Below are 13,045 nucleotides of genomic sequence, written 5' to 3' on the forward strand. Positions count from 1 at the left end.
TAACGATTAGAAAATTAAACAAATGTTCTTAAATTTTCAAACAAAATTCTACTGGAGTACAGGATCTGTGCCTTAGAACTGTTTAATGATTGCTATTGCTCCCTCCCTTTGTTATAGTATTCTAGCAGTCCCTAAAAAGAAGTTGTGAAAACGGTGTACATTCAACTTTAATTCCAGCCAATAAAAAAAGGTATGTTATTGTATTCAGGCAGACAACCTGTAAATAATTTTGAAGGTAAAGTGGATGTTTACAAGCTTCATGAGAATGTAGGATGCTCATTGCATACTACTATTATTCAAATATATTAAATGGAACCAGCAAAAAGTGGCAATAAACATTGTGGTACAAAAAAGAAATTACTTCTAACAAGCAGGCGATTATGAAGACATAGGGTTAATTGCCTGTCCTGTCTTTCTCATTTATTCTACCTCTGAAAATGGAAGGCTATGTAAAACATGAAAAGGTAACAAACAAATGGATGAGCGGCAAGCCATTTTAGTGCAATTTAGAAGATATAGTTTAGATTCCCATAAGCCTCTGGTATTATATTAGTGTTATCCCTTGTAATAATTGCTGTACATTTTACCAATCACAGCAAATGAATGTAGCTCTCCAGATTCCTTACTTCTACTTGAAAGGTAAAGAAATTACCAGAGTGAAATCATTGGATTTAGCTGGTATGGCAAAGAGGAAAGTGAAATTTTATTAGACCATATATTAAAATGAATAATAATCATTTACTGTTATGACTGCCCTGAACGTTGGTTGCTGTGGGTACTGCTGGTCACTATTGGTCTTAGCATTACTTTGTTAAAAAGGAATTCTTCTATAATGGAATAAAAAAAAAAATTATAGTTGCAATGAGGTTGATTTACTAAATTTCACTATTTCAAAGCCCCGTGTCCGCGTGACTTGGCTGACATCTGTGCGACTTCATGCACAGATGTCTATGCAAGTCACACCTGAAATTGCAAAAAAATAGTGCAGGAACCTTTTTTTCAAATTGGTGTGGCACTGCAAAGTCGGAGCCACACCGATTTGAATGGTTCCATTGCCGACAATAGGGTGCGACCAGGGGCGGACTGACCATTTGGAAACTCGGGCACTGCCCGAGGGCCTGGGGTCAGTAGGGGGCCCCATGAGATGCCCCTGGTACCTTTTTCATAGGCTTTTTTGAGTTTGGGCAAGGACACAGGGGCCCCATGATCCCCTATTGCCCAGGGGCCCCATGAGTTGTCAGTCCGCCCCTGGGTGTTACTTGTAATGTAATTTGAAACTGTCACGCCGGTATGAACCAGGGCTTATTGTCAACGCTGAAAAAGCTGAAGTCAGAAGCTGATTGGCTGCCATGCACAGCTGCACCAGATTTTGCACTCCCCAGTTTTGGTAAATAAACCCCTATGGTCCACAGCAGTTGTCTATGCTGCCAAGGTTATCAGCCCACTATCATGCAGAAGAAAATGGCTCAGTAATGCAGGCCATAGATGGGACGTTTATCGGCCGAATTGTCGGCTGAACGAAAAATCGATCGATATTCACACAGTTAGTGGGGCCGATTTTCGCAGTTCTTCTCGTTTCTTTTTATCGGTCATGCTGGAAAATCTACGAAAAACTGCTGTTTTTCGTAAGCATTGGTGGCAGCAACGACCGATTTTTTGTTTATCAGCCGACAATTCGACCGATAAATGTTCCGTCTATGGCCAGCATTAGGATTAAATCATTAAAAAGGGTCTGTAGGAATTGTGTCTTGTTACTATGAAAATATTTAAGAAAGGATTAGATAAACTTGTAAATAAAGCAGGTAATCCCTTCATACACTCCTACAAGAGAAGAGTGCTGCTGAACCAGTCTTAGATTACTTAAGTGTGAACCCCACCTTATTTCTCAAAGCATATGCCAGAACACATCAGAAAGATGTGCTATTTACTCTGAATTGGATGGATTATATCTAAGCATCAGCCACACTGCTTTCCCAAATACAGCAGCTATAGAGGTCTGGGGTTAATAAAAAAAAAAAAAAAAAAAAAAAGAAGGATTTCTACTGTGCTCCAATCCTCACAAAATAAGTATATAGTTTGCACTAAAAGAAAAAAAAGAAAACTGTACAATTCAAGATATAAGGAATCAACAACTGGAATATTGTGTTATACACAAAAAAATCCTGTAAATGAGTGATCGTTGTTACAACAATATGCACATAGAAGTATTAAAAAGGAGCCGTGGTGAAAAACAGAAATCTGCTACTTGTATAAATGGTGTTATATTGATCTGCAGAGTACAACTACAGAACTCAGAACAACTGAACACATGCCTGCTGGTGCTAAGGTTTGTAGTGTTCTTCATCACAATAATGAGTGGATAGTACCTGCAAGTGCAACTGTTAAGCTACACACTAAAAATGCCCATAGACGGATTGAAATTCGGCCGATTCCTGGTAAATCAGCCGAATTTTGATCCATCTCTGGGAAGCTTGCTGTTGTTTTTTTTCTACAATTACTGCCACTGGCTATAGCGGGCAGCAGTAATCGTATTCTGACAGCAAGGAAACCTCCCGCTGTCAGAATACAATAGTCAGTGTTGATAGGGGAATCAAGCAATTTTCTTTCCTTTCCCACGTGGTTGAAAAGAAAATTGCCAAATCTATGGACACCCTTACTTCCTGCCCCCCTGCTTCTAATATTTGATTTATTGACAAAATAACAATAACAGCAGAGGTAACAAAAGTCCAGGAAAAAGCAGGGTAACTAAATTAAACTAAATAACATTACTAAGAATAACAAAACCTTGAATAGCAATATTAACACCATAATACATAAACAGGGCAGAGACAAGTATTGTGAGCACAAGCATCTTTCCATGTATCAAACGTGACTAGGGCCCACAAATCAGTAGTATTAAGGCAGGCCATTATATATATAATATATATATACACATATACATACACACACACACACACACACACACACACACACACACACACATATATATACACACACACATACATATATAAACACACACACTATATTTCCAAAAGTATTGGGACATCCCTCTAAATCATTGGATCAAGTTATTCCACTCGCCTCCAAGGCCCCAGGTGTATAAAATCAAGTGCTTAGGCATGCAGACTACTTCTACAAACATTTGTGAAAGCGCGTTACTGTGATAGGTTGCCACCTGTGCAATTAGTTCGTTTGTGAAATTTCCTTGCTACTAAATATTCCACGGTCAACTATTAGTGGTATTATATCAAAGTGGAAGCAACTGGGAACAACAGCAACACAGCCATGAAGTGGTAGGCCATGTTAAATGACAGAAAGGGGTCAGCACATGCTGAAGCACTCAGTATACAGAAGTCGCCAACTGTCTTCATTAGCTAAAGACCTCCAAACTTTGTGTGGCCTTCAGATTAGCACAACAGTGTGCAGATAGCTTCATGGAATGAGTTTGCATGGTTGAGCAGCTGCATCCAAGCCTTACATCACCACGTGCAAAGCATCGGATGGAGTGGTGTAAAACACGCCGCCACTGGACTGTAGAGCATTGGAGACGTGTTCTCTGGAGTGACAAATCACACTTCTCTGTCTGGCAATCCGATGGATGTGTCTGGGTTTGGCGGTTGCCAGAACGGTACTTGACTGAATGCATTGTGTCAAGTGTAAAAATTGGTAGAGGGGGGATTATAGTGTGGGGTTGTTTTTCAGGGGTTGGGCTTGGCCCCTTAGTTCCAGTGAAGGGAATTCTTAAGGTGTCAGCATACCAAGACATTTTGGACAATTTCATGTTCCCAACTTTGTAGAAACAGTTTGGGGATGGCCCCTTCCTGTTCCAACATGACTGCGCACCAGTGCACAAAGCAAAGTCCATAAAGACATGGATGAGCAAGTTTGGGGTGGAGGAACTGGACTGGCCTGCACAGAGTCCTGACCTCAACCCTAAAGAACACCTTTGGGATGAATTAGAGTGGAGACTGGGAGCCAGGCCGACTCGTCCAACATCATCGCCTGACCTCACAAATGCGCTTCTGGAAGAATGGTCAAACATTCCCATAGACACTCCTAAACCTTGTGGACGGCCTTCCTAGAAGAGTTGAAGTTGCTATAGCTGCAAAGGGTGGGCCAACTCCATATCAAACCCTATGGACTAAGACTGCGGTGCCATTAAAGTTCATGGGTGTGTATGTGTATATATATATACATATATAGTCAAAGCAGAAATGAACTCTGTGCTCCAGTGCCTCATAGCCATAATAGTGGGGATCATTTGACCTGCAATGAAGCGTGAGTGTGCATGCTGGGTACAGATATGACCCAATCATTGAGATTCCCCTTCAAGTGGTCAACTTTAGAAGCTACTCCTTGCCCCGTGATATCTTACATTATCTTCACTTACAGATTTAACAGTTGAACCAGCTACTACAATTTTAAAGTCATTGTGCACAGATTCATACCTGAGTTTGCTCTGAGGTGACACGGGTTCCAGTGCAAAGGGTGAAGACGTTCTTGACCCAAAGCCCAGTGCAGTGTGAGTATTGAGAGATTCCAGGGAGGGGCTCTTGCGGGGAAATCGGTCTGGAGTGAGCTCATCTCTCTGTCCCTTCAGTTTATCTGTAGGTAGAAACATTATCTTCAGTATAGAAATATAGCAGTTTATAGAAGAAAAGAAACAAATTAGACGAGATATTGCCAGAATAAGTAACGTGTACACACAACATGATATTGCTTTTAACTGTAAATGTAAAGTTAATTTTTCTGGAAATTAAAATAAGAACTAGCACTGAGGTGCTTAACTTGTAACAGAAGAGAGCAAATTGATTAACTGAATAATTGGGTTACCTAGGCAAATCTGTTTTAACTTTCAGGCTTCATTCATACTTGGCATTTCTGGAACACACAACAAAGTGCACAGAAAATGGGCTGTAAGCTCTTGTGGTGCCATTAATTGTTAATGGCACCCCAAGTGTTGGTAGCATGCGTGAAACAAATGCGCCAAAATGTGCGGTGAAAAACCATGCCACACTACACTCCAAAAAGGTTTTGGAGATTCTTGGGAATGGGCTGCCCTCTGAGCGACAAGTGGAAACACTTCAAAACACACAAAAAACCATGAGCAGGAACTCAAGTTCCCACTCAGGTGTGAAGCCAGGCTGTGATAAATGGCAATGTAACAATTCTCAGACATATGCTTGAGACACATAGGGGATATTTACTAAACCTGGAGCACTCAGAACCTGGTGCAGCTGTGTATGGTAGCCAATCAGCTTCTAACTTCATCTTGTTCAATTAAGATTTGACAATAAAACCTGGAAGCTGATTAGTTTTCATGCAGAGCTGCACCATATTTTGCATGCTCTGCATACAGTACCTGATAGTGTGTCAGTTTGGTTGTAGGCAAGCTTCTAATTTTTATGTCTTTTCAATGCACATTTTAATTGTGCATTTTTTCAACATATGTGCTCAGGATCCGGGGAGGCTGCAGTTTTCCAAGTGTAGCTAGGCTGAGAGCACAAGGCCTGTTACCGGGGCTGAATCTCAGCAACTAAGCATTTGCAGCATATACAAATGTATGTATGTATCTTGCATTTGCATGCCCTTTCATTGACTTCTATGGGCCTCTCATCACACATCAATAGATGAAAAAACTGTTTTCCATGCAACACATATATGTGAACCAGACTTTTTGAAAACAATGACTGAAAAAATGAAAAAATGATTACATCATTGAAATCTGTTCCTGGCAACAAATGATACTCTATTGTTAGAAAGATCAAGAAAGAAGCCACTTGGTAACCATAACAATTGTCTGCTTTTAATACTCACCTCAAAATGATTGTAAAGGCTCCAGGTTTTTTACTTTCATGCATTCTCACACTAACATGTCATACTAACCTGCTCTGTGCAATGGTTTTGCACAGAGCAACCCCAATCCTCCTCTTCTAGGATCCCCCACCAGACCTCCTGGCTTCTCCCCCTTTTCTGGGGGCCCCCATAACAAGCCATTTACTATGGGGGTACTTGTGCAGGCCCCACCCCTACCTTCATCCTCATAGGTTGTGAGTGACAGCAGCAGGAGCCAATGGCTCCTGCTGCTGCCTCTGAGCCAGTGAGGAGAGAGAAAGAAAGAGCAGCAATTCTGCTTTCTGGCACAAAGCTGGATCAACATCGGCTTGTGTAAGTTAAAGGGGAGAGTTAGGGGGTATGCATTAAAGTGACATCAAAGATTCTTTTTATAAAAAAAAAAAAAAAACATTTCTATACTTGCTTTATGCAGTGGTTTTGCACAGAGCAGCCCCAAATCCTCTTTTTTCTGGGTCGGACTGACAACTCATGGGGCCCCCAGGCAATAGGAGATCATGGGGCCCCTATGTCCTAGCCCACACTCAAACCACACCCAAAAAAGCCTATGAAAGGTACCAGTGGCATCTCATGGGGCCCCCTACTGACCCCGGCAGTGCCCGAGTTCCCAAATGGTCAGTCCGCCCCTGGTCCCCGCCTATATTCCAGGCTCCTCCCCCTCTAGCAGTGCCCGCAGGGAAAGCCACTGGCCCTATCCAATGGGCTCCTACTGCTGTTTCAGCCAATGAGGAGGAAGAGTCCCCAGACAACAAAGGCTGTCGAGAACATCGCTGGATCGGAGGGGGCTCAGGTAAGAATGGGGGGGGGGGGGGAGGCTGAGGGGGCTGCTGCACAAAGAAGGTTTTTTTACCTTCATGCATAGAATACATAAAGGTAAAAAAAAGCTTGAGCTTTTAGAACCACTTTAAAGTAAAAAACCTACCTTCACAACCACTGTAACGGACTATATTCTTGCACAGTAGCAAGTCTGGTTTCCTCTAGATTAATAAAAAGGATTGACATCTTAGATCTATGTACCAGTGTCCTAACTAAAAATTGGATTTAATGATCCTCAACACAGTGGAGAGCATAGGTATCAAAGGGCCTTGTATCGTATGTACTCTCCAGCGCCTCAGGATATGCACAGTCAAAGGGCCTTGTACAAGAAGATATTTTTGGATCCCAATCAACTACTGCCCATGTATAAGCACTTATTCATTCTGCACAGATAGAAGCATAAAGGCAAATATTATCCTTTTTGATACTCTGAACTTTTTATTGTCTAATGCCTCATGCAGGGCATTTTTGCAGTCACTTTTAGGAGAGTCAGGTGTTTTTTTGTTTTTTTTTACTGATTCCAAACAGCCCTCCGTGTTATTCTATGTAGACTTTTAAAAGCTTTTAGTAGCAGTAGCGTTTACCAGCAGGGAAAAAAAACAAAAAAAAACAGGGTCGCTTTACCAAACAGCAGCAGCGTTTGGCAGAAAAAAAACACTTCACTCTTCTAGACACTCCTAAATGCACCTAAATGCGTGTTAATGCTAGGCGCGTTGAGGATTTGAGTGTTATTTCATTTCTACGGCCAGAATAAATTATTATTCTTGCCAATGAAATTAACACCCAAGCACTTGACGCCTGTAAATGCACCTAAACGCTTGTAAAAGCAAACACTTTGACAAGCGTCAGGCTTTTTTTCTGCCAAAACGCTGCTGCCAAGAGGAGGAATGTTTTTAAAACGTCCTGTGTGCTTGAGGCCTAATATGCAACTGGAGTCAGATAGTGAACACCACTCAGATCCCTGCACCTACCTTGCCTAATAATGGTATAATGGACCCTTAACTATCAAGGACCTTTGTGTATCTGCACAGTCTGCAACATTAACATGTCCAAGACTGCTTCAACAGCCTGTCAGAATTATTTGTAGATGTTTTGTAAAAAGATGGTTATACAAAAGACCATTTGAATATTGGGAATATACTGGTTTATGGGCTGCTATAATTTTTAGGTTACCATTGTTGTCTTCTTGTTCTAGTTGCCTAGCTAATCCAAAAGCCTTAAAAAAATAAATTACATAATTGAAAGCTGACTACAAATACAGTATTACCATAGAACTGGACAGATCCAAAAACCAGACAGTGGATACTCAAAATGACTATTATCTGCTTTTATTATTTATATTAATTGACCACATGCACAGTAGCAGATGTGGTCTCCTCAGGACTGTGTTGAAATATACACTTGTAACGGCTTTAATTACCTAGTCTGTATTAAAGCGTACCTGTACTCAGATCAAAGGATTGAAACTAGCCATATATAAAGAGATCCCTAAAAGCATATTCCTTTTCTCCATATATTTGTGAGCTTATAAAACACCTGGAAATTCAATATAACTTTTGATTTTGAGTAAAGATAAAGTCAAAATTTTTCTTATCTCCCCTCTAACTGCACCTGATCCCCTGATGATGTTGCAGACATCAAGATTCTTCCTGTCCGCTGCCAAGATTCCACTGGGCCTCAGCTACATTTATGTACAGGTGTGTGATAGCGCTGGACTGACAGCAGTAAAAATTGGTTCTGATGGGTCTACCATAACATAATTCCTCTATAAAACAAGCAAATCTGTGATTGATGCCGGACACCTAAAAGGTCAACATCTTTTGATCAGTGTCCACCCTGAACAGGGGCACTTGGAATAGCACAAGAGGTTGCTGGATTACAGATGATGAAGTTTTATTAGCTCAGTTCATATTTGGAGTAGAGTTGTATTTCAAAGATTGCGCAGGTTCTTCTGATCTATAATTACTAATCACTGTGCTAGAGTTCTTTATAGACCTTTAAACAAGTTGTGTTATTTATACACAATAAAGACTAATGTTCTTTCCAGAAATCAAACTATGACGCTTATCCTATTCCTATCTGCAAAGTAGACGTTACATTACAGATCACAAATAATGGATGTCCATGTACATATCTAAGCGGTTAGCTCCAGGATATCCTTTAGGCTTGTCAGGCACCTATCCCTCCCTAATAAACAATTACACATTCATAAAATATAGAAAAGACAGGAAAAGAACAGTTACTGAAATCAGTTTTGAAGATCGCAATATTAAAATTTCATTTATTTCTTGATAAAAACACACCCAAGGACAAGAGTCGCACAATGACGGTGGTGACAAGATCAATTATATCAGGAGGAAATTACATTCTCATCTCCAGAAAATATGATCATGGTACAGTACAAGGAATATGACTGCATGGCTGCAATCAGTGCAGATATATTTTCCACTAGAACAAGCAAATATCATATTTCCAATAAAATGTGAATGCCCAGTCTGATTTTTTCAGTGTAAAGACCCTATAAACCCCTTCAATTTATTTCTTTTATGCAGATTAGGAATTTGTGGCTGCATATGTTTTTAAAGGTCCTTAAAGAGGCCAGGCCCCAGGACAAACTTAGCTCAGAATTCCAAGCTTTTGTTTTTCCCTAACAACTATATGCACACCTAGCGACTAAGGAGATCTAAAACTCTGGGCCATAGGAGTTTCCTACAGCATGCGGTCTCCTGCTTTGTGTCCAGGATAGGGAGATGACAAAGTTCTTCACCACATCAGTAGACGAGGCATCATGGTTGTAAACTGCTCAAGGCCACTGATACAGCTTTCATCAGATTCTTGCTTCTCCCACTTTATCCTTCAAAATGACTAGATACAGTTGTGTTCAAAATAATAGCAGTCAGACATCACTAACCTGATCAATCACTGTTTTTGGTAGAAATATTTCTACATGGCATATAATTTACTAGCAGGTGTAGTAGAGTAATAGAAATCCCACAGACCCAACAGAAATGACATGCATGCTGCTGATTCTGTGTAATTGAATCACTAATTGAAAGGGGCATGTTCAAAATAATAGCAGTGTGGAGTTCTATTAGTGAGGTCATTCATTCTTTGAAAAACAGGTGGCAATTATTGCCCTTTTTAAGGAAGGAAGGCAGCAAATGTTGTACATGCTGGTTACAGTGCATTTCTCTCTGAAATTCTGAGGAAAATGGGTCGTTCCAGACATTGTTCAGAAGAACAGCATACCTTTATTAAAAAGTTGATTGGAGAGGGGAAAACATATAAAGAAGTGCAGAAAATGATAGGCTCCTCAGCTAAAATGATCGCAAATGCTTTAAAATGGCAACCAAAACCTGAAAGACGTGGAAGAAAGTGAAAAACTACCATTCAAATGGATAGAATAGCCAAAATGGTAAGGACTCAGCCAACAATCAGCTCCAGGAAGATCAAAGAAGGTCTAAAGTTACCTGTGAGTACTGTTACAATTAGAAGACGCCTATGTGAAGCCAAGCTATCTGCAAAAAGCCCCCGCAAAGTTCCACTGTTGAAAAAAAGACATGTGCTGAAGAGGTTACAATTTGCCAAAGAGCACATTGACTGGCCTAAAGAGAAATGGCGCAACATTTTGTGGACTGATGAAAGTAAGATTGTTCTTTTTGGGTCTAGTGGCCGGAGAGAGTTTGTCAGATGACCCCCAAATACTGAATTCAAGCCACAGTACACTGTAAAGACAGTGAAGCATGGTTGCGCAAGCATCATGATATGGGGATGTTTCTCATACTACGGTGTTGGGCCTATTAATCGCATACCAGGGATCATGGATCAGTTTGAATACATCAGAATACTTGAAGAGGTCATGCTGCCTTATGCTGAAGAGGAAATGCCCTTGAAATGGGTGTTCCAACAAGACAACGACCCCAAACACAGCAGTAAACGTGCAACATCTTGGTTTCAGACCAACAAGATTGACGTTATGGAGTGGCCAGCCCAATCCCCAGATCTTAATCCAATAGAAAACTTGTGGGGTGACATCAAAAATGCAGTTTCTGAGGCAAAACCAAGAAATAGAGAAGAACTGTGGAATGTAGTCCAATCATCCTGGGCTGGAATACCTGTTCACAGGTGCCAGAAGTTGGTTGACTCCATGCATCACAGATGTACAGCAGTTCTCAGAAACAGTGCTTATACAACTAAATATTAAGTGATTCAAAGGAAAGCAAAATCTTCAAACATTTTTCAGTTTATATAGAGAATGTTTGAGTTTGTAAAGAATAAAAACACTGCTATTTTTTTGAACAGTCTAGTATTCACTTTTTTTCAATTTTTTTTTAGAGGAACAACACAAATTTGATATATTTTTCTTCATGTTTTGATTTGGAATAGAATGTGTAGTGTTCCCAATGCATGTGTGTGTATGGAAATAAAAGCTATTAGAAGGATTTTGAGCTTTATTTACTTTTTGCAACACACTGCTATTATTTTGAACACAACTGTATGTGTCTCCTCTGGTCCGAGTGACATTCCTTGTGCTATGTCTAAAACCCCTAGTAGTGCCTTCTTTATTCACCTATATGGAGCTCTGCCACCTTTCAGTTACAGCACCCGTCCGAATTCTACTGTTACCACTCGGCCCCGGCTTCCAGAATGCTAACAGTCCTGGTTATGCTGTGTGGGGGTACATTTGGTGGTGCTAGTGCCTCTGTCTTCATTGGCACCTTCTCTACTGGGAAGCAACATTTTTCACTGTGAACTTTCCTGGCGGTTAGATGTTATGTGAGCATGTCTACTTCATCTTAGCTTGTATTCCTGCACTAGGTTGTTTCAAAGACTTGAGCCCTCAGTTTTGAGAGACATATGCCATTGAATTATTGAAGTAGCATCTTTTCAGTTGTTTTGCTTCAAATAACCTGATCCTGTTTGCCTTGTATACCAACTCTCAGGGCTTGTTGCCATTTCATTTTGGGACTCAAATTCACCCCATTTGAATTGAGAATGTCTACCATTGTTTATCATGGAACATCAGGGGCCTCAAAGCCAAACACCTGCACATTCGCATTGATGGCTGTATCTCACTTGAGGAAATGCAGGTAGCCATGGCTTCTCTTCAGTCTGGGAAAACATCAGGTCCTGATAGAATACCGGTAGACTTTTAGAAAACCTATGCAGAGGAACTAGTGCCCCACTTGCATAAAATGTAAAACTGCACTTCAGGAAGGTAGTTTACCCAATTCCATTATTAAGGCCGTTATTATAGATATTCCCAAATGTGGAAAAGGGTGCACTCTCTGTACCTTGTATTGTCCTCAGGGATGTGCAAATCTTATTGTCAGAGACATGTAGTTCTGGGCACCAGGCAGGTTGTTTCTCCTCACCAGGCAGGGTTTGCTTAAGGCGGCGATCGGTAAACACAGTGGCAGAAGGGGATGTGTGAGTGGGAAATTTAAAAATCCATCTGGCTGTATGATTGCAGATGTCTGAGCATGCAGAGATCAGCCTGGGGATGAGCATGCAGAGAGCAGCCTGGGAATAAGTGATCTCTGCTCCACCAAGGAGCTTTCCCCACCTCCTTCCCTTCTCTTGTTATCTACCTCCCCCTCCCTGTTCTTCCAGGAGATTCACACTTAACCATTTCATGTCCAGTTAGCAACTTAACTCTGACAAAAGGGGGCACTCTGCTGACAAAAGACACTCCACTGAGCTCTGACGTAAGGGGGCACTCCGCCAGGGTCTGACGTAAGGGGGGACTTTGCTGGACACTGATGTAAGGGGGGACTTCGCTGGACACTGATGTAAGGGGGGACTTCGCTGGACACTGATGTAAGGGGGGACTTCGCTGGACACTGATGTAAGGGGGGACTCTGATGTATAGGAATAAAGCTGGAGATTTTTTGATGCAAGGGGGGACTCTGATGTGAACATGGTGCTCATTCTGACTGCTGCACTCTATATGTCTTGATTTTTACTTACTCCTGACCCCTGAATTCTATACATTATGCTGTATGTAGACCTGACTAAGATGTTCATTGTTCCAACAGTTGCTGGTTTTAATTACATTCTTCTTTAAGGTAGACTCATTAAGACAGTCCATACATTAGTCATATTTTTCATTCAACCAGTGGGCCCAAGCCTGGCAGACACTGGAGCTTGATTTGGCTGCTCAGCATGTGCTTGTACTGAGCACCCAAGTGCTTCCATGTGTGAGGGTAACCTGAAGGAATAATGTTTTTTTTTTGTTTTTATCATTGGGTTCGGTGCCTCATTTACTCGCTGAGCGTTAAGAGAAACTGATACTCCCCTTTCCTGACGAGCACCCAACTGGTGCTCATTACACTGCAAGGTCTTTCCTCTACCTGCTAGTCCCCAGGTGCATTGC

General features: G+C 41.2%; 1 protein-coding gene across 3 annotated transcripts in view; it reads right to left on the reverse strand.

Moving 5' to 3' along the window:
* The window catches only part of SPECC1 (sperm antigen with calponin homology and coiled-coil domains 1), a 490,294-nt gene that overhangs the window by 96,045 nt on the left and 381,204 nt on the right, over positions 1–13,045 (reverse strand). For all 3 annotated transcript variants that reach the window (XM_089685735.1, XM_089685734.1, XM_089685737.1), the window contains one exon: positions 4,449–4,605. In XM_089685735.1, coding sequence (XP_089541861.1) covers positions 4,449–4,605 — 157 coding nt within the window. The remainder of the gene's footprint in view (positions 1–4,448; positions 4,606–13,045) is intronic.

Source organism: Staurois parvus, unplaced genomic scaffold (assembly GCF_062004578.1).
Source record: "Staurois parvus isolate SC_StPar_1 unplaced genomic scaffold, SC_StPar_1.0 ptg000382l, whole genome shotgun sequence".
Taxonomy (NCBI): Eukaryota; Metazoa; Chordata; class Amphibia; order Anura; family Ranidae; genus Staurois; species Staurois parvus.